Genomic DNA, 19123 nt, shown 5'->3' on the forward strand with positions numbered 1-19123 from the left:
TTAGGATCGATGGGTTGGTCCATGGGTTTGGCCCGCTCCCGCGCAGGCTCTTCCTCGTCACGGGTGCGGGCTGAGTGGGTGTCGGCGAAATGGGTGTCGCACAAATGCTTGACAACGGGCCAGCCGTAGGCGTTGGCGAACATGCGGCGGACGATGATGTTGTTGTGCGCGTCGGGTTCCAGTCGAACAAGCACTTTACGCCACGACAGGTCGCGGTGATATGCGCGAGCGATCTTCTCTTCGACCTTCATGGTGCCTTGAGATGCACTTGTGGATGAAGACTGACTGGTCGACGGAGCAGTTTCCTGACTGCGAAGGGAGGTAGTGGATGACCTTGAGGATAAGTTCTGGCGAGATTCGCTGCCACGCTTGATCGGCGGAGGAGGGATGTCTTCCGGATGGTAGACGCGGTCGTGAAATATGGTACGGGCACGAGCAGCAGGGTCGGTGATCCATTGGCGGCTGGGCATCGGCGGATGTAGAATATCGCCGGCGGACTCGAAGATGGAGGTCTTTGGTGGAGCTTGCACTTCTCCAGAATGTGCCGTGTTAGTGCTACTCCCTCGTGTGGCAAGAGGCCGCTTTTTGTGTGAGGAGTGTAAATGAGGCATTTGAGGCCGCATGGTAGGATTAGTCGTGGTGCCGGCTTCCTGATCTTTATTTCCAAGGTCGTCACTGCTGCTGGCCTCGTTTCTGTAAATGGTTTGTGCTCGACTGATTGCCTTTTTCGTCTTCTTCGAGCTTGGGGCAGGAGTCTTTGTCGCGGCTGGCGCACGGAAGAAGCCAAGCAGAGTGTCGAGCATCCCCTTGTCCTGAGACTGCGATGTGTTCTGCCTGCTGACGGTAGTGCTGCTGCTTCCCTCCTGCGAGACGGACTCGTCCTCATAGCTCAGCCGATTGGTCGATAGCTTGTTGTCATCCGCAGTTTCGTTCTCTCCAGGCAATGGCACTGCATCGCGCTGTTCTTGCGACACCTTGGTATTGCTCTCGTCTTCCGACTCCCACGGCGCCTCGGATCGGATGTTGGGAGTAATTGAGGACGCGTTGGCGCCCGTGAGCTCAGCCCAGCCCCAATCAGCTATTGTACCAATCAATCCGTTCTCTCGTCTAGCCTTCTCCACTTTGCCCAAACCTCTCCAGTCAAGGAACAGCAGACAGCTCGTCCGCAAGGGCACAATGCCATCGTTCACGACGTTCGAGTAGACAGTCCGGTTTCGGAATCTCCTCAATACCTGATGTGCTGGACCAGTTGGGAGGATCCTCAATAAAGGTTTGGCGCTGGGATCTGATGCCTTGTTTCCATCTGCGTCTTTCTCTGTAGTTCCAGCCCCGAATCCATTCATCATCACGTTCCAGCCCTTGGTCGCCAGAGTCGGCGGCCGCCAAGTCAATCCTAGATCTTGTCCAGTCCTCCCAACCAGGCCGAAATCGAGAGCAAATTTCACGTACATTGGATTCTCATTACTCAGCCCCAGCATAGGTGAAGCCAGGCAGATGAAGTTGACCGGCTTGATCTGATCGAAGAATGTCGGGCTATGCTTGTGTATATACGCAACGGCGTAGGTCTGGATCAGTCCACCTAGACTGTGTCCAACGAAAGAGATGCTCGTAAATCTGTACGGTAGATCCTCTGGCTTGATGTGCTGTATCTTCGGCGTGTGTATACTGCTTCCTTGATGGACTGCTTTACCATCTTTCTTCGCTTTATCGGAGTCGCTCATCGTAAATGTCTCGGTCACTTTCCGGGTAAAGGTCTTCTTGACGGGTAAAAATGGCTGATCCGGATATGTGAATTTGAGGATGTACTTAGCAAGCCTCTTGCCCAGATATTGGATACCGTTCTCTGTCCGAACAGCATTGCCCGAGAAGCCACGTACGATGGTCTCTTCTTCGTCGTCTGACTCTTCTGGTGCGTTGTCGAGCTCCTCCTGGCCGCCGGAAACCTGAGCTGTAGAGGTATCCTGGTCGTCTACTTTCTTCTCGCCATCAGTCTGTCCGGCTCCTTGCCCAGCCGTCGGTTTCTCCGATTTCCCTGCCTTCTTCGCCTTGTAAGCCGCCTTTCGCTTCTTCGCATCCAGCCGAGCCTGCGCAACCGTCGCGTCGATGCTCTCCTTCATGAACAACATGTCCGCGCCCAAATTGCTGTGTAGTCCATGCGTCAAGATCACAAGATGAACGTTCCTCCGCTTTCTCTCCTTCTTCTCCTTGGTATCCTTCTGAGGCTTCTTCTCCTCGGAATCCTCCCACGTCGGTAGAGCAGGCTTGTCCCACAACGTCTCAGTGTCCTCTACGACCAACTTCACTGCTTTTGAATACACTCCAGCAGTCTGTACATGTCCTCGTTTCCTCGCCTCCTTCCTCTCCTTCTCGGTCTGTAGATCCTTGACGTGCCCAGGTCCACCATGTCCCTGTCCAGCCACCGCCGCGAAACCCAATTCCAGGCTTCTCTCATCTCTTCCAACCAAAACCTCAAAGTGAACAGAAGCAGAATTCGAGAACAAAATCTGCGAAGCAATCTCCACGATCCACGTCACGCTTCCCTTTTCATGTTCCTTCTGCCCAGACCCCTGCTGCATGCTACTCCTCCTGCCCAAGTCCGCTCCAGTTTCGCGAATCGCATCCGGGACCCTCAGCTTTGTTGCCCAGCTCCCTCCCGCCTTGACCATCGGCTCATATTCCGGCACGCCATATTCCTTCGGATTCTCGACCTTTTGATGCGGATTGAACGTCGAAGGGTAGGCGGAGACGTGTAACGTATACGGGCCGTGTACCCAAGCGGCACGGAGAGGGATTGCCGAGGAGTTCTTCACGCGAAGGTGGAGATGTGAGGGAGTCGGTAGGATGCGGTCGTTGGATGGAGTGTAGGTGAGGGTGTAGCGGACGACTTCTCCGATTTTGACGAAGCCAGCTTGGTGGACGAGAAGCATTGCGACGGGAATGCAGAGTCAGTCTTGTGGGCTATGAGGTAGGACGTGGTCGGTCAGGAAACGAAGGCCGCAGTAGTCGCACTCGAAGAGGGGAGACGGGAGTGATGCTAGTCCGCGCTACCGCTCAGCCTTGACCAAGCACATTATGACCAGACGGCACGCAAAGTTGGCACGCTCCTACATCGTCGTCCTGGAGGATTGTGCGAAGAAGCGATAATGAAGAGCAAGCGCTGTCAACAAGGCGGCATGAGACAGACGATACGACCAAGATACCTTGCACATCCCAGCAAGAGCCAAAACGTCACAAGCTCAAGTGCCAAGGTCTGCGGAACGACAGGGAACTGCACGTGGCCAGTTGATGATCAGTCTGACTGAGAATCACGCGAGCAAGGAGACGTGCGTGCCATGTCCGTCCTCGCCCCCAATGGTCGCACCATGAACTACCCTTCAACCCACTTCGTCGAGTCCGCCGGCACCGTCCTCTTCGACCTCTCCACTCGCCAAATCTGCCTCCTCCACCACATCTCCTCCAATGAATACCTCCTTCCCAAAGGTCGTCGGAATCTAGGCGAAAGCCGGCCCGACGCCGCCATTCGCGAGACGCGCGAAGAGACAGGTTGGACCTGTCGCTTATCTCGAGTGAAGATGTGGACGAGATGTACGCTCGCCGTGTCGGAGGAGGAAAGTCGGGTCGAGAATGTGCCGAGACGGGTTGACGGAGTGGTGGAGCCTTTCATGTTGACGCAGCGGATGTTGCCGGCGGAGAAGGGGAAAGGAGTGAAGATTATCTGGTGGTTTGTTGGGGTGGTGGAAGAAGCGGTCGAGAGAGGCAAGGGGGAGGAGCAGTTTGAAGCGGAGCTGTTGTCATTCGAGGCAGCAGTAGATCGACTTACTTTTCCCGACGGACAGGGAAGTCGTTCGTCAAGCCATCGACATCTTTGATGCGACCTTTCACGATGGGTGAAGCAACGAAGCTGGTGAATATCGAATTTTGGCAGTCCTTTTCTCATCAGGGAGCACTTTCCAACGCCCAAAGTAAACCTCGCTATGCTAACGCTTTCCATAAATCGCCCGACATTCGAACGTCTGTACCGTGTTCACTCGCACTCACGAGACCATCCCAAAAAGCAAGCCGCAGTGACCGGCATATCCGACGCCTTGCATACTCCTGTGCATATCAAATTACAATGTTCAGCTGGCTCTCAGGTTGGGAACGCTTCGTGTCTAGAGCCTTCACCTGCCCAGCGCGAGATTACAACCTTCGTCATCGTCTCATATCGTCAGGATCACCGTACGGATCTCCACTCATCCATTGGCAATGGCATGAGTTCGGCACAGGTTCGCCGTTCCTCTTGGCATGTCTTGCAGCAATCGTACCCGTGGCCGCTGCGTCAGCTGTCTGTATCGGATCGAGCTCGTCCAAGTACACCATAATCGGCTTGCCGTCCGGACCGGGCGCCCAGTTCGCGTGGCCATTGTCGAGGATCTGATACTGCTGACAGTACGGCTGGGGACTCTCGGCTAGTCGACGCTCCTCGATTTTGACGACGAACGGCATATCCGGGTATCGGGCGGGGAGTTGTCGCTTGGGTTTCTGATGCATGCTGTTTGCGTACGCCGCTCGCTGCTTGGCTCTCATGGCTTCGCCGCTGGCCCAAGGAGGAAGTTCGGACGCTGGTCCTGTGTAGACCGCCGTGGTAAATGGGTTGACGATGGTTTTTGTGATGATATCCGCTGCGGCCGTGGTCGTTGCAATGTCCGCCGTTGTGCCGCTTGAGCTCTCAGAGCCTGTAGTCGGACTATCCGTCACGGTAGACGAGCTTGCGGAGCCTGCCTGTGTCGACGGAGGAGGTGTGATCGAACTCGAGCTGCTGCTGGTTGTGAGGGTTACTGATGGCTCATTGACATAGATGAAGCCTTCCACGAATGTATCGTTCCAAACGCAAAACCACGGCTTTTCGCCAGGCGTGAGCGTTTGCTTGCGGCCTTTCCATGCGTCGGGAACTTGGAAGCTGGAACCAACGAAGGCCTTCTTCGGCGGGCCTCGCTTGCTCGGCCCTGCTAGGTTGATACTGCCCTCTGGTACAACCACGACTTTGTCGTACCACGATTGAAAGTAGAATGCCAGTCCATTATCTTGATCATCGTTGTCGAGGACAGTCAAAAATGATGAGAACTGGGTGTCCATGTACGCCAATTGCGCACCGGCGGCGATCGATGGGTCGTCCGAATTGTAGAAGAGTGTTGCTCCCATGCCTTGGTCGGGATCCGACGATTCGACGATGGATATGCCCAGCTTGGGATTGGGTGCCAAGTTACAGTCCCAGGCCATCGCCAGGTCTCGGTTGGCCAGACAGTCGTTTACAACCTCCTCGGGATCTCCAAGGGTGAGAGCAAAAGTGCCCGTAGGAGGACCGCCTGACGTGGGTGATGGCATGAGACTAGCATCGTATAGCGACGTCACGACGGTAGTCGTAGCAGCCCTGGTTCATGTTAGCAAAGATAATGTCAAGAGATTTCCTCGACAACATACTTTGTGGTTTTGGCACTCTTGCCTCCGGCTTTGTATCCCCCAATTACACCGCCGAGCACAGTGGCGATGAACAGAAAGACACCAATAACGAGCAGTATCACCCAGAAGGGTATGCCACAGAAACGTGTCCACCGTCTTTCTCGCCATGTTCTCTCCTTCCATGTTTTATGTTGCCAACTCTTCTTGGCACTGCTGCCAGTCGCACTTGATGTGGACAACATCCGAGTCATACTGTGCGCGACGGAGTTTCGGTTTAGAGCAGACTCATCCGTCATAGATTGCTGTACTGGTGTCGGGCTGGGCTGGAGTGTGGTGTGCATAAGCGCCATCGTGGGGTCTGACCCTTCCACTGGAGCTCGGCTGTGTAATGTTGGCGGTAGTAGAGGCATCTTCTCTGGCCCGTCTTCTGGATATCGACTGTAGGGCGGTAGTTGTTCTGTGTGTCCAACCTCATCGATAATGCCCTGGTCCTCGCCGTCCGGACCTAATCGCCGAGTATAGTTCTGTCCCAAACCAGGGAATCCAACCGGGACCGGGTTCGGTCGTATCTGGTCTGCGTCGTCATCGTCGGCATCGACGTCGTCCAGGTCTATAGCTTGCGGGTACATAGCGTATGGGTGTTGGGGGAGATTCTGTTGAAAGGACTGTCGTTGTGACGGATGTCGTGCTGAGGATGCCGCCGTCCGCGCGCTGGGTGATCTCGGCATCGTTGCTTGGGTATATAATCCATACGGATGGCTCGGTCCCGCTCCAAACCTCGGGCTATCTGTCTGTGCGTATATCCGTGACGACGCCGTTGACAATGTACGATGCGCAAAGTTGGATTCCGGCTCGAATTCGAGACTGTTCCCTCGTTCCGGTTCGACGTCCTCGGGGCTGGCAAAAGGGTTCGCACGATTCCCTGATTTCCGGACAGAGTCCCTCGTCCCACTCGCTCCCACCGGCGGTGCAGGGGCGTAATGTGCAGACACCGTCCGTATAGGTGTTCCATCCTCCAAGTCTTCCGTCGCGCCGTGGCGCGCTGCCCTCTCCTCACTGTTTCTCCCTGCAGTCGGCCGGAAGCCGTCGGCTACACCAATGTCCCAGTCATCCACCTCAAACTCATCGCTGAACACATCTGTTCGCTCGTTGGCCGGGTTCTGGTCATCGTCCAGCAGAGATCTCCGGTCCATTGCGAAGTGAGCGGCTGGCCGGGGGGCCGAGCACAGCCTCCTCGAGGCAATCGCGCAACAAAATGAGGCCCTGGTGCCTGTGGATAATGGTCGTTCGCGCCGTGGGATCTTCCGATATCTCCAGAAATGGTATGTAGCGAGTGTGAGTGGGTGAGATGTTGAGCGAGAGAGGCCTTGGGGTCGGAGGGAGTCGATACGGGATGGGTCCAGTCGTGACGGCGAACCCTTCCGCTCAGACTTGGCGTTCTTGCCGATTCTACTTTATGCGCTAAGCGACCTTAGTGAAACTCTACCTCGCGCCGCGGTACGATCATGAATGAGGGGAAGAAACAACCGCACGCTTGCATGGTCGACAATTCCAACGAAAGAGAGCGTTCGACCAAGACTCCAGAAACAACACGTCCATGCTTCCGAATGATCCTCAAAGTCGATGATCACACGGTGCGTGGGACTGCCGGCCATTGGTGACCGGGCTGTTCATTAGCGCCCTGGATTTAGACCAGCTGCAGCCCGGCTGCTCGCATTCACGGATAACCTCCAATCGCCAGCCCTGCAATCATTCCGTCACCTTCATATCAACGAGTGTGTCGTAGGCATGAGGCTGCCGGAAACGCCGATACCGACTGCAACATGACTCCGCACAGCGTGGTCAACTGGTGGCCTCGACCATTCGCGAAGTGCAGCAGAAGAAAGTCGCAAAGTACCTGTTCTCGGCAGATGCTGTGAAACGCCCCACAAAGACGACATGTTTGGTGGGTATATGAAGTGCTGACAACTGATCCTAGGAGCCTTGCCTTCTAAACTCTCTGCTGTGCCAATTGATCCTGGCAACAGCCTTATCCTTCAAAACTCCCTATACATGTCCCTGCGCTTTGGTCATCCGTCAAGGTCTTCACTCAATGACCCTCACTCCTTCTTGACCTCGTATTCTCGCCTGAACATGTCGTCCACGTTGGTGAGGTAGTATGTGTTTGGCAGTATCGTGTCGACGCTGCCCTTTGGCTTGAAGTCCTTCTGAAGGTGTGCCTTCTCGCGGAGATTGCACATCTCGTCGTAGACCTCTGGCGCAACCACGCGGCGTGCGTCGAGTCTCTCTTGGAGGTTGAGGTTCTTGGTGATTTCCTCGGTGCTGCCCTTGACCTTGAGCGAGAAGAGCGATGAAGCGAGACCAGATCCGTAGGAGAAGATTCCGACACGCTTTCCTTGGAAATCGGCAGAGGAGACGTTGGAGATGAGCGAAACCAGAGAGGCGTAGACCGAAGCGCAGTACATGTTTCCGCACATGGTCGGAACCTGGATCGATGGCTGTACACGCTGGGCGAAGCGCTTCTTGGCCAGTCCCATGAATGTCTTCTCCACCGTCTTGTCCGTAATCGACGCCTCGTAGGACAGATCTTTGAGCTCAGCTGGCACCTCCTTGAACAGCTCGTTGGTCGGATCCGCAAGGTAATCATTGTAGAGCAATCTCGCGTAGCTCTTGGAAACGAGTTTGCAAGTGGGAGCGTGGAAGCACATGTAGTCGAAGCGATCAAGAGGAGCCTCTTGTGCTGCGTCCACGCCGTTTGAGTGTCCATTTGCCTGGCTCTTGAGAGTCTTCTCCCGTCCGTTGTATGCCTCGTAGCACTTGTCCACAGCCTCCGTGTAGCACTTGATGGAGTATTGGCCGTCCACGAGAGGGTATTCGCTGGTGAGATCGGCCTTGTAGAAATCGTAGGCGTGCTTGACAAAGCTTCCACGAAGACCTGGCTCGATGACCAATGGCGCGTCTGGGCCGATGAGCATGGCCACACATCCAGCGCCTCCAGTCGGTCTCGCGTTGCCCTTCTTGTACAGCGCAATGTCTCCAGCAACGACAATGGCGTTGCGACCGTCCCAGGCCGACGACTCCATCCAGTTGAGGGTGTTGAAAAGTGCATTGGTGCCTCCGTAGCAGGCATTGACGGTGTCCACGCCCTCAATGTTGGTGTTGCCGCATGGCTCGAACAATTGCATCAACACAGTCTTGCAGGATTTGGACTTGTCGAGAAGAGTCTCGGTGCCAACCTCGAGTCGGCCGATCGATTTTGGGTCGATGTTGTATTTGCGGAGGAGGGAGGAAACGGTCGTGAGGGTAAGAGAGTAGATGTCTTCGGGGGGTGGTTAGCGGTCGTTCTGCCGGTCTTTCGAAGTGTTTGGCAAGCCCTCACCTTCACGGTCATCGCAGAAGCTCATTCGAGTCTGGCCGAGACCAATGGTGTATTTGCCAGCGCTGACGCCGTCGAACTTCTCGAGCTCTGCCTGGTCGACACACTGCGAACCTCTTCATCAGTCTGAAGACTTCTCAATGGCAGGTCGAAGATGGCGATTGGACTCACCTGGCTGGGGAAGTACAGCTCAATGGCTTTGATGCCGATGTTGTTTGGTCGAGCAGCCATGTTTGGAGGGTAGAGCTGCTGAGTGAAGTGGTTGTACTATCGCGTGCCTGCGTTGGGGGGAGCGTGTGAGTTGAGGAGGGCGCTTTCTTTCACTTGTCAAAGAAGCAGTCTTGGGATTGTAGTCTTGGAGACCAGCGACGTAGGATCTTTTCCGAGAGTGCGAATGGAGGGATGGCAGTTGTTGAGTTGAGGAAGTTTTGGGTTGAGAAATGAGCAGACTGGCAGAGGCAGTTCAACTTGTCTGGTAGCTCGCGATTTTCCCCCTGCTCCAAATGATGAATTACGCCAAAAAGTCCCGTCCCTTCGCCTGGGACCTTGCAGATAAAGTTTCCGGGCAAGGGTCCTTCACATTGGTCGCCCTGCCCTGCTCAAAAACTAAGGTATCGTACGTTTTCGCAATACATCGTATGATCTCTCTCCTTCCTCCGAATGCCAGTCCAGCTTTGCTCGTTCGTGCCCTCCCTGTTGACTCACATACATTGACAGCAATCGAGCAGCTCTCCATTCCTACAGCCTGTGCATCAGAACGACCCTACCACGCACGTAGGTCTAACGGAATTTCTCGCGTCGGGTCTTCTCTATCTCGCTCGGCAATTGAGCTGTCCAGGCGTCCGACGGTCATGTCGGAGACTTGACTATGAGCACCAAACCGCAAAATCACTGGACTGCGTCGAGGACGTCGGAGTGCTACGGCCGTTCTCCTGCTGATATTGCGTACTCCAGGCCAACCAGGTGCCCTCCGTGCAGTGCAGTTCGAGCGGAGGCACGGAGGCATCTTCGCATCACCGAGATTTTTCACTCGAATCTCTGCACCTTCCCATACTGCGATGTTGAACTTCATCGCCACAGTCATACTCGTCCCCAGACCTCCTCCGGGCAGCATGTTGCCGATCACAAGCTCGCGGCAAAGTTCTGATCTATCGAGTCGTAGGTTCGGTCCGCTTGGTCCTCGGCTGTGCACCGAGTGTATCCATCGTCCATGGACATCTGTCTTTGCCTCTTTCCAAAAGATAGCACACGCATTGCTACGAGAAGTACTGAAACTTCTTCCAATTCGTTTTCCTTGCCTTCTCGGATCTACGAGTTCCTCAGGATGCCGATCTCGAAAGACACACTGCCACCGGGCGTCTTCTTTCGAGTGGACATAGCCGATCCCATGGAGAGAGTGGCTGCATATATCGCGGAATATAACATGGATCACCCTTCAGTCGATCGCAGCAAGCCTCCGGTAAACTACGCTCAGTCCGCCGACATCTGCACGAGCTCTAACAGTCCAACCCGATCCAGTCTTTCGATTCAGTTATCATGACCAACAATGTCCGAGTGATATCGGCCTCAATGGGTCCACCACTCATAGTGACAACAGCAATCGATATACGACCAGAGCTATGCAGTAGAACGGGCAACCTTCACGGCGGAGCCGCTGCACTGATATTTGGTATCATCCAGCTTCACACACCATCTTGCCAGACTAACGATCAATCAGATATGTGCACTTCCATGTCAGTGGCACCTCTGGCTACAGCTACGAGTTGGCCTTTCGGAGGAGTATCTCGTCATCTCACTGTGAGCTACATACGTCCAGTACCTGTTGGCATCATCGTACACATAGTCTGCGAGGTCGCAAGTCTGGGAAAGAATATCTGTGAGACCCTTCTACTCCACGAACGAATGTAAATGCTGAGTCTGATTCCGCAGCCACGATCACTGCCAGGATGCAGACCGAGGATGGAAAACTGCTTTGTCTTGGCCAGCATGACAAAGTCTATGTCGATATTGCGGCTAGGTCAAACAAGATGTGATTGAAAAACGCCGTGGTACCTCGGAAGACGTTCCTTGTACGACACTCACTCCGACATTCCTCGAGCGGATCTATTTGAGGATGAAAACAAGCGATTTGGTGGGATGCAGCGCGAGGGTTCGCCATTGTACCAACAGAAGAGCTTCTCGAAAGTGAACTCAAGCCTTGCCGTCTCATCGAGTCACCAACGCTTCAGAAACGTCGGTAAGTCGGCGTGGACGAACTCCGCCATGAGGAGAACACAAAAACAGAACGACGACAAGCTCCGGACTCGCGCTTATGACGCCACAGCCCCTTGCGGACAGAAAAGATATAGCTGGACTGCGTCATGCTACAGCACATGGTTTACAGTCGAGCTTTTCGCTGAATCTAGGCATTTCACAAGCTGCACATGCATTGACTTCAACAAAGACTTTCGCAGATCGCCTGCCGCGAACAGTTGCCCTACAAAGGAGCGATCCACCGAGACTGCGGTTCTGCAGCCTTCATTCCTCGCTACCGACTGCAACGATTTGTGAAGAAGTCGATAAGCGATAAGTCAACTGCCGACTCGGGACTTCAATCGGGTCCGATTGACCAAATCAACATTTGCCGTCGGCTATTGTACACCACAAGATCGCCATCGAGATGATGTATTGACAACAATGGTTGATGAAGTGCTTATAGCGGACAGGATGTACCACCTTACCGCCATGCCTATATCCACGCAAACAACGCTCGACAACAACTCGCACACAACTTGGCCTCACTTCTTACGCATCTCAACTAAGTTCACCGAATGGCATCTCCCAATGTCAAGCAGCTGCACTGGACTCAGCGCATTGCGCTGGTCCGTCACAATCTGCACACAGCAAGTCGCAGTGGGGACTTTGGCTTCTTCAAGTCACTCCAGGCATCGGCTCTCATCGAAGGCACAAATCACTTCGCAGTGCTCACGGAGATCATGAATGACGATGCGGACACCCTGCTGGCGGCCATGGACAACCTGAACGGCGGTCTTGCCTTTATCTTCCAGGATGCCTTTGACAAAGTGTACGACAACTTGAAGAACTCCATCCGGGACGAAGACAGGCAAGCCAACAGATCGAAGTTGTTCGTCGACATCACCATGCAGAAGAACATGGCGGACATGGCCATCGACAAGCTATCTGCCTCCGCCATCGTGTTGATCAGCACACAGCCCGCCCACGTGCAAGAGCAGGCGGCCAACGTCTACATAACCGGCATGACGCTCATCGCAGACTGCGTTCAAGTGGTGATCAAGCAACTCGACAACATCGACGCCAACATGAACGACTTCATCCGACTGGAAGAAAGCCGCAACGTAGTCAAAGCATCTGTCGTCGCCGCCAACGCGGGTCTCAAAGGCATCTTCTACCTCATGGACACCACAAACCCACAAAGCGACTCCGCACCCCGCTCACAGAGCATCGCGAGCACGGGCTCCTCCATGTTCCGCCGACTCTCAAACGCTTTCGGAGCGCCAGCCCAGCAGCAGAGTCCGAAACTCAGCTTCAGCAATGTGCAGGCGCCCGCGACGAAGAGCACACCTCCCTCTCCCAGCCCGGTGTATCGCACGCCAAACTATGTTCGCAACAGCATCAGTGCTGGATGTCCCACAACGATGCCCGCGATGGCCAACTTCAATGCTTTCCATGCCAACAGCTTTGAAAGTCATAAGCTCGGTGCCATCCCGCCTACTCCGGCTTACGAGGAGGCCGACCCGTTCGATGTGTCTGTTAGCCCTGCGATGGGTGCGTTCCAGGTCGTTCCTTATAACAGTCGGGTTGCAGTCTAGTCTGGCATGGGGTTTGAGTACACAATTCTTGTTGAAGTGGAACGATTGATGATACATATGACGGCCGTCTGTACATAATGAGCACATAACACTTTGTATATACTGTAACGATTTTCTGATGTCCGAAACTGGTTCCGTATCGGGACATGCTCAACCATCGTGCAGGTAAGATAGCTGAACAGTAGAACAGTCGTGCAAGTAAGCGATGAGGTAACTTAACGGGGCGACTCAATACTTGTATAGGTAGTCTTAAAGGTAGTGTGACACAACGACTGATCCAGCTTGTAGGTTTTGTTCACCGAGAAAGAACCTGGAAGCTTGTGAAAGCAAGGTCCTTCCTAATTGGGACAAATAGTGGGACGCTTCTACTTCGCATACTTTAACCATTTCTCAAACAAACAACATCTTTGCCATTCCAGAAAATGGCGCCAAACATTTCCAAACGCCACTACTTAAGATGGCTACCGGATCGAATACCCAACGAAGACAATACTTCAACGATAGTGACGACCTCCGGCGGCAATCGCTTCGTCGACCTTCGGATCTTCAAGAATCCATCGAATGGAGTCGTCTTCAAAGGAGGTAAGCTGTGTCTCAATCCTAAGCCTGGTACCTCATACTGATAACGCTCCAGTCGCACCACTCTCCCAGCTCGAATGGGGCTTCGCCGGCACCTCCTCCTCATCACTCAAACCCGGCACAAACGGCGCATTGGTCACACACTCAAAGTGGAATCACTGGATCGACTCTCGCACGCCCAACGCCGAGAGTGTACAAGATGAAGGAATCATGCAACCGCTCCCAAACGGCGACACTCTGGAAACCGGCAGCATGATCAACCCTGCCACCGGCCGAAAGACAGCCTACGAGGAGAAGTGGAGCGACGTCGCACTGCAGTCGACAGGCAGGAAAGACGGCAAGGTGGGATGTGTCGTTCTGCAGCTTCACAACGATGCTGAGAAGGCACGAGGGATGGTTGTCAGGGTTGGGCAGGTCTGTCAGGGTATTATGCGGGTGGGGGAGAAGTTGACGGTGGAGCAATGGGTTTGGAGTGAGGAGGAGTCGAAGTCTACGTGGGCGAGGAGGGTGAGGATGGGAGATCTTTGGATGCCTTGTGGATTGGCTATGGAGCCGGCGAAGTTGGTGATGGGTGGGAAGGTTGCCTTTGGTGATTACGAGTGGGAGGTCGTGGAATTGACGGAGGCTTGAAGTAGTGAGGCGTTTGGCGAATGCCGGAGCTGCCATGCCAGTACGTGGCTGAGCATTGAATTGTCGCAGCCGGTTGCTGGGTTTCATGCCATTATGAATGAGGCGAGTTGGCGTTCGTGAATCCTGTGAGGACGAGGCGCCAAATTGTCTGCAACTCCTGGATCATCGCCGGATCTCCAGGCGCTCGCAAAGCTTTAGTGAGAAAGATCAGACCCGCGCCTATGCAGACAATGAGTTAACGCCACAATGCCAATGAGACGTGTTTCGTTCGCCTCTGGTTGATGAGAGGTGATGAAGGAGTGAGAGCTGCCCTGATGAAGAGGGAATTCGGATCACCTTTCCAAATTCAGTGACGTGTCAGCCGAGACAACACTTTGCTGGAGCTCACAAATGTTCCGTACCCTCAACCACAAAACTGTCCAACCGCCAAAACATCGTCTCGCATCCGACTAGACATCCTCCACCGACAACTCGCTGATCCTCTGCCCCGATCGTGCACCTCACTCTCGGGCTTCCCCAAGCAGACACGCCCACAATGTCGAACTACGGCTACCAATCCCCTTCCAACCAGCAGCAGCCATACTCCGCCCAGAGCAATCTCAACTTCTACCAATCCTCATACTCCGCACAACCCGTCTCCGGACAGAGTACACCCTTCCAAGCATTCGGCGCCGGCGCGGGAGGACAGGCATACGGACAACCAGGCAGCTACGGAGCAGGAGGAGCAAACTATGGCTTTGGGTCATTTCCAGGACAACCCGGCGCGAGCGGACAGATGGGCACAGGGCAGGGAGGACTAAGAACGGGTTGGTTTGCGGCGTTTGGAACGGAGGGATATGATGGTGAACCACCGCTGCTGGAAGAGTTGGGAGTGAATTTCAATCACATTCAGATGAAGGTATGGACAACGTGGTTGGAAAGGGGCAATGCTGGGGAGCTTCGAGTGCTGACTTGATGGACAATGGCAGACTCTTACGGTCCTCAATCCACTTGGGCGGATAGACCAGCACATTATGGACGATGCGGATCTCGCAGGCCCATTTCTCTTTTGCGCGCTGTTTGGCACATTCTTGCTGCTGGTGAGTCTCGCACGCTGAAGAGATGTCTGCACCATACGCTGACACGTTCACAGACGGGCAAGCTTTGGTTCGGCTACGTCTGCGGTCTCGCAGCACTCGGCGCCATCAGTCTGAACTTCGTCTTCAGCATGATGTCCCCACCCCTCTCGCAGGACGAAATGAACGCCGTCCAAAGCTCGCAGAACAACTACCACGGCTCATCGAATCTTTCCTCAACACTGACACTCGGCCGATCAAGCTCAGTGCTGGGATACTGTCTCCTCCCTCTGGTCTTCGCAAGCTTATTCGGAGTCATCATCCCGCTGGACACATTTGTTGGATACTGCTTGGTCAGCTTGGCGATCGCGTGGTGCACATACTCCAGTTCGGCGATGTTTTGTGTCGTCGGCCGCATGACGAATATGCGTGTGTTGGTTGCGTATCCTCTAGCGTTGTTCTACTTTGGCTTTGGTATTATGGCTGTGTTTTCGAGCCGTGGGACTGGCCGGATTGATGAGATGACTGTGAAAGCGGCTACCGGTGCGTGAGGGAGGCATTGACAATGGAGTGAAGCATCGCCCGACGGAATCAACACGATCGACTGGATATACAGACTTATGCGTTGGACGAGCCAATCGCTACTCTCGCTTCACTGGCGTTCTGGCCGCGTGGCTGACACCGTGCTAAAGGACGGTGAAGATGACACTTGAGATGGCCACATGCGCCCTGAGCCGACTCCGCCTTGGACAGAGCCATGGCAGAGAAGAAACCATATTCGATATCCATGGTACCTGTCAAGTCCGCTGGTAGACCGCAACGCTGTCCCAGGGGAGCTAATTCCCGTACCTGGACGAATCTCCGAAACGGGAAAGTGCAAAATCGAGGATCCAATCTTTGAGATATCGGTACGGTCTCAATCGGCAGCAATGACTTCTGAACCCCGAGAAGCACACTTCGGATGTTCTAAGGTAGCTACATAGGAATTGAGAATCATCGATTGTTTGAAATCAGGAAATCCCCGGGCATATCCTCTCTTCAAGTCGAACATCTGTCTAGGTGCGTTGGTATGTACTCGAAGTTGCGGGGTTGGAAAGCAACAGAAAGATGCAGCGCGATTGCCATTGCAGATATGTGTGGAGACAGAGAGCCTGCGTGATCGGCAAGATAGATGGCCATACTCTGAGGCGTAAAGGTAAGACAGGAGAGCTTGCTATTAGACTTGGTGAACAAGGAGGGAAGACGGTCTAATAAACGTGCAGGTAGTGAAGGGAGACATGGAATGAGTCGTGCGGGTAAGATAGGAGCCACAAGCTGTGAGGCCTGCAGGCAAGGTAGGAGGGCGTCCTTCTCGACGTACAGATAGGTTGTCAGACATACTATATGGACGTACCAGCAAGGTACCTGCCGAGGAAGCAAAGCATGTTAAGGTAGATGCATTGCAGGTACTGCAGCAGGTAATGCCAAACAGTCGCACAGTATCGTTCATTCTGTTGCTCCCGATATATGTCCATTGAGGACTGAATCGACACGGCGATTGCACCACTCGAGCGATGAGCTGAGCGAGAACCGCGGTACCTTATCAAGCTGGCATTGCCCTGCATGAAGCGTGCGACTTGTTGGGAGAGCTGTTCTTCGCGCTGGTCGTCGACAAGGAGAGATGCGAGGTGAGCTTTCAGGGCGCTTCCGATGAAGGAAACTGATGAAGCACTCGATGGTCTGCACTACTGTGGCTCGGAGAGTGGTTGTTCTACGACCCACGTGGGCCGCGAGAGTCAGGGCGGCACGCCGGTGTTGGTCACATCAGATGGCAGCGCATCGCGCAATCATACCGTAACATGCGGCAAATTATGATGATGGTATTGCAGTCCAGGATGTAATAGTATGCAATCGCGACTGTCTGCTACAGCATTTGATGGTGTCGATGATGATGATGATGAACGACGAAAGCCAGGCGCAAGACGGAATGCGTGGAACCGAAAGGGTCGCGCGGGGAGATTGACCTCGCAGCCGGCTTTGTTGTGGTGCTGGCGCTGGCGGGGCTGACAGCCCGTTTCGCGCGTCCATGCCTTCTCGTGCCTGTATGTTTGCACGCACATTTCCACTGTAACAGCTGCGCAATACTAGACAAAAGTAATATCAGTGTATAGCTCGTGCCTTCCACATTCTGTCTTGCTACTGGCATGCTTCATCTCCTTCCGTGGGATTTGATGCAGCTCCCCAAAGGAGAGGAAAGGAGACGAGGAGGTCATTAGCGTGATCAGATGTTCCGCAACTAGCCCCGTTTACGTGATAGAGAGCTGTGTAGAATGGGTACTTTTGCTTGCCCGTCCTCTCAGTCCTCACCTCTGCCTTTTACAAGTCCTCCACCAAACTCGCCTTCACCAAAATCGCTCTGGTAAGAAATCCACCCACGCTCCGCAAAACCAGCCCACGGCACCGCGAAAGTCGACTTGCTCCATCCACCACACACCTTTTGCAACCAAACAACAGTCGATTGCTCGCCGTTTCGCATTGTTGTGAGCGCGTTCCGTCGCTTCTGGCGGTCGCGTCAAATAACAATTTCGACGACTTGCATCGTTGTTGATTGATCGATCGTTCACCAGCTAATCGACGCGTCGCAGAACCGATCTTCACCTTACTGCAACTTCCGCAACCCCTTCAGTAAGTCGCTTCCGCGTCCGACTGAACGATTCTGCGCTCTTGCTCGTGACCGCGAAGCTCGTGGTTGCGACCGCGACCGTGGCCGCGACCTTGAGCCGGCGTTTCTTCATAACAACAACAATCACCACCACATACCTCGACAACCAAAATCATCACGACTTGCCACCACCGTCATCCACAAATCGACTTACCTTCTATTTTCGACCCATTGTCGCTGACATCTGCTCCTCTTCAGCACCTCAAAAACCGCAATCATGCCAAAGGAGAAGGCTACCACCCGCGGCGCCAAGAAGGGCGGCAAGGCCGACGGCGGCAAGAAGAAGAAGGGTATGTCTCTTCGACTCTTCCCAGTACTGCCATCATCGTTCGCTAACCATGCACAGATCCCAACATGCCCAAGCGCGGTCTCTCCGCCTACATGTTCTTCGCCAACGAGCAGCGTGACAACGTCCGCGAGGAGAACCCTGGCATCAAGTTCGGTTCGTCGCCTCTTCGAGTGCACCCTCATGGACCTCCACTAACGTTGCAACAGGCGAGGTTGGCAAGCTCCTCGGAGAGAGGTGGAAGGGCCTCAACGAGAAGCAGAAGACTCCTTACGAGGCCAAGGCCGCCGCCGACAAGAAGCGCTACGAGGAGGAGAAGAAGGCTTACCTGAACGTGAGTTCATCATCACCGTCACAACATCGCATGCCTTGCTAATCAGATTCAGGAACAGTCCGCCGCTGCTGATGAAGATGAGGATGACGAGTAAATCTCGATCCATCTCACAACTTCTCTCAGTGTTTTGTCGAATTCATGGAGTGGGTTCTGTGTTTCTTTTCAAGCTGGCTCAAGTTTCGGGCTACGGTATGCGGCGCTGCTGCGAAGAGAGGGCAGCGGCTGCGACTTGCTCGGGAATGGGTATGATACCAATGGGGTTTGCGTGTATGTTATGATGGGCCAGCTTCTGCAAATTCAGCAATGACGGCAGCTGCGGGTGTATACTTCAATGCAAACGTGTGCTTTCGTCAGAATCGAATGCGTCTTTATCTTTGTCCACAGCTCGATCAGATGTGAATCGATCATGGTGCTCATCAAACGCTCTCTGGCTTCGGTCCACGAGAGACATTTTGAGGGTACTGTTTATCATGACCTCAAGCACTAGCGGTGACCTCGTGGCATAGCAGCATCCAGACCCCGTTCCACATCATGCCGGCACATGGGAACATGGGACCTGGGAAGACTCTACTCTTTATGGACAAATGGAAGACCGGAAGAAGCGCTAAAAAGTAGGCGACCCCAGAAATAGCCCGGTCGTTGAAAAGTATGCCCTGGTCCCTGGACACGAGAATCGCCCCATATTTAGCCCACATTGCCGACGCGTAAGTCTAGCAGAGGATGACATCGTCCTGGCACGCACCTTTGCTATGGGATTGACGGCGGAGCTGTACCTGTCAGACTGGATGGCATTGATCTAATGATCCTAGAGAACTTGCAAGAAGCTTATGCATTCCTTGTGCATATGTACCTTCGAAAGATCGGTGAATCGACGACCCCAATAGAGCGACGTT

General features: G+C 54.1%; 10 protein-coding genes across 10 annotated transcripts; 5 read left to right on the top strand and 5 right to left on the bottom strand.

Annotated features, from left to right (window-relative positions):
* Positions 1 to 26: 26 nt before the first annotated feature.
* MYCGRDRAFT_36382 (uncharacterized protein) lies at positions 27 to 2927 on the bottom strand (the record flags this gene model as incomplete). The annotated part of the gene is made up of 1 exon (XM_003855712.1): positions 27 to 2927. A coding segment is annotated over one exon (2901 nt), but the record flags the coding sequence as incomplete, so codon positions are not given.
* A 405-nt stretch (positions 2928 to 3332) lies between these two features.
* MYCGRDRAFT_35688 (uncharacterized protein) lies at positions 3333 to 3869 on the top strand (the record flags this gene model as incomplete). Its single annotated transcript, XM_003854708.1, has 1 exon — positions 3333 to 3869. The coding sequence occupies one exon, from the start codon at positions 3333 to 3335 to the stop codon at positions 3867 to 3869; it is 537 nt and encodes a 178-aa protein (XP_003854756.1).
* Positions 3817 to 6967, bottom strand: MYCGRDRAFT_107859 (uncharacterized protein; the record flags this gene model as incomplete). The annotated part of the gene is made up of 4 exons (XM_003855711.1): positions 3817 to 3901; positions 4039 to 4095; positions 4223 to 5410; positions 5461 to 6967. The coding sequence occupies 4 exons, from the start codon at positions 6630 to 6632 to the stop codon at positions 3817 to 3819; spliced, it is 2502 nt and encodes an 833-aa protein (XP_003855759.1).
* A 452-nt stretch (positions 6968 to 7419) lies between these two features.
* ERG13 (hydroxymethylglutaryl-CoA synthase) lies at positions 7420 to 9262 on the bottom strand (the record flags this gene model as incomplete). The annotated part of the gene is made up of 3 exons (XM_003855710.1): positions 7420 to 8758; positions 8819 to 8921; positions 8987 to 9262. 3 exons carry the CDS (start codon positions 9044 to 9046, stop codon positions 7539 to 7541), a joined length of 1383 nt encoding a protein of 460 aa, XP_003855758.1.
* Positions 9263 to 9544: 282 nt separating this feature from the next.
* On the bottom strand, positions 9545 to 10213 carry MYCGRDRAFT_103042 (uncharacterized protein; the record flags this gene model as incomplete). Its single annotated transcript, XM_003855709.1, has 1 exon — positions 9545 to 10213. One exon carries the CDS (start codon positions 9927 to 9929, stop codon positions 9579 to 9581), a length of 351 nt encoding a protein of 116 aa, XP_003855757.1.
* Positions 10214 to 10336: 123 nt separating this feature from the next.
* On the top strand, positions 10337 to 10723 carry MYCGRDRAFT_36551 (uncharacterized protein; the record flags this gene model as incomplete). The annotated part of the gene is made up of 2 exons (XM_003854709.1): positions 10337 to 10484; positions 10533 to 10723. Coding segments are annotated over 2 exons (339 nt in total), but the record flags the coding sequence as incomplete, so codon positions are not given.
* Positions 10724 to 13067: 2344 nt separating this feature from the next.
* MYCGRDRAFT_35421 (uncharacterized protein) lies at positions 13068 to 13854 on the top strand (the record flags this gene model as incomplete). The annotated part of the gene is made up of 2 exons (XM_003854710.1): positions 13068 to 13236; positions 13280 to 13854. The coding sequence occupies 2 exons, from the start codon at positions 13068 to 13070 to the stop codon at positions 13852 to 13854; spliced, it is 744 nt and encodes a 247-aa protein (XP_003854758.1).
* Positions 13855 to 14281: 427 nt separating this feature from the next.
* Positions 14282 to 15460, top strand: MYCGRDRAFT_67821 (uncharacterized protein; the record flags this gene model as incomplete). The annotated part of the gene is made up of 3 exons (XM_003854711.1): positions 14282 to 14752; positions 14823 to 14933; positions 14987 to 15460. The coding sequence occupies 3 exons, from the start codon at positions 14390 to 14392 to the stop codon at positions 15458 to 15460; spliced, it is 948 nt and encodes a 315-aa protein (XP_003854759.1).
* MYCGRDRAFT_79213 (uncharacterized protein) lies at positions 15437 to 15919 on the bottom strand (the record flags this gene model as incomplete). Its single annotated transcript, XM_003855708.1, has 1 exon — positions 15437 to 15919. The coding sequence occupies one exon, from the start codon at positions 15696 to 15698 to the stop codon at positions 15528 to 15530; it is 171 nt and encodes a 56-aa protein (XP_003855756.1).
* A 1908-nt stretch (positions 15920 to 17827) lies between these two features.
* On the top strand, positions 17828 to 18324 carry HMGB2401 (HMGB family protein; the record flags this gene model as incomplete). The annotated part of the gene is made up of 4 exons (XM_003854712.1): positions 17828 to 17900; positions 17957 to 18052; positions 18106 to 18230; positions 18283 to 18324. 4 exons carry the CDS (start codon positions 17828 to 17830, stop codon positions 18322 to 18324), a joined length of 336 nt encoding a protein of 111 aa, XP_003854760.1.
* Positions 18325 to 19123: the final 799 nt, after the last annotated feature.

The sequence above is a fragment of the Zymoseptoria tritici genome, chromosome 2 (assembly GCF_000219625.1).
Source record: "Zymoseptoria tritici IPO323 chromosome 2, whole genome shotgun sequence".
NCBI classification, from domain to species: domain Eukaryota; kingdom Fungi; phylum Ascomycota; class Dothideomycetes; order Mycosphaerellales; family Mycosphaerellaceae; genus Zymoseptoria; species Zymoseptoria tritici.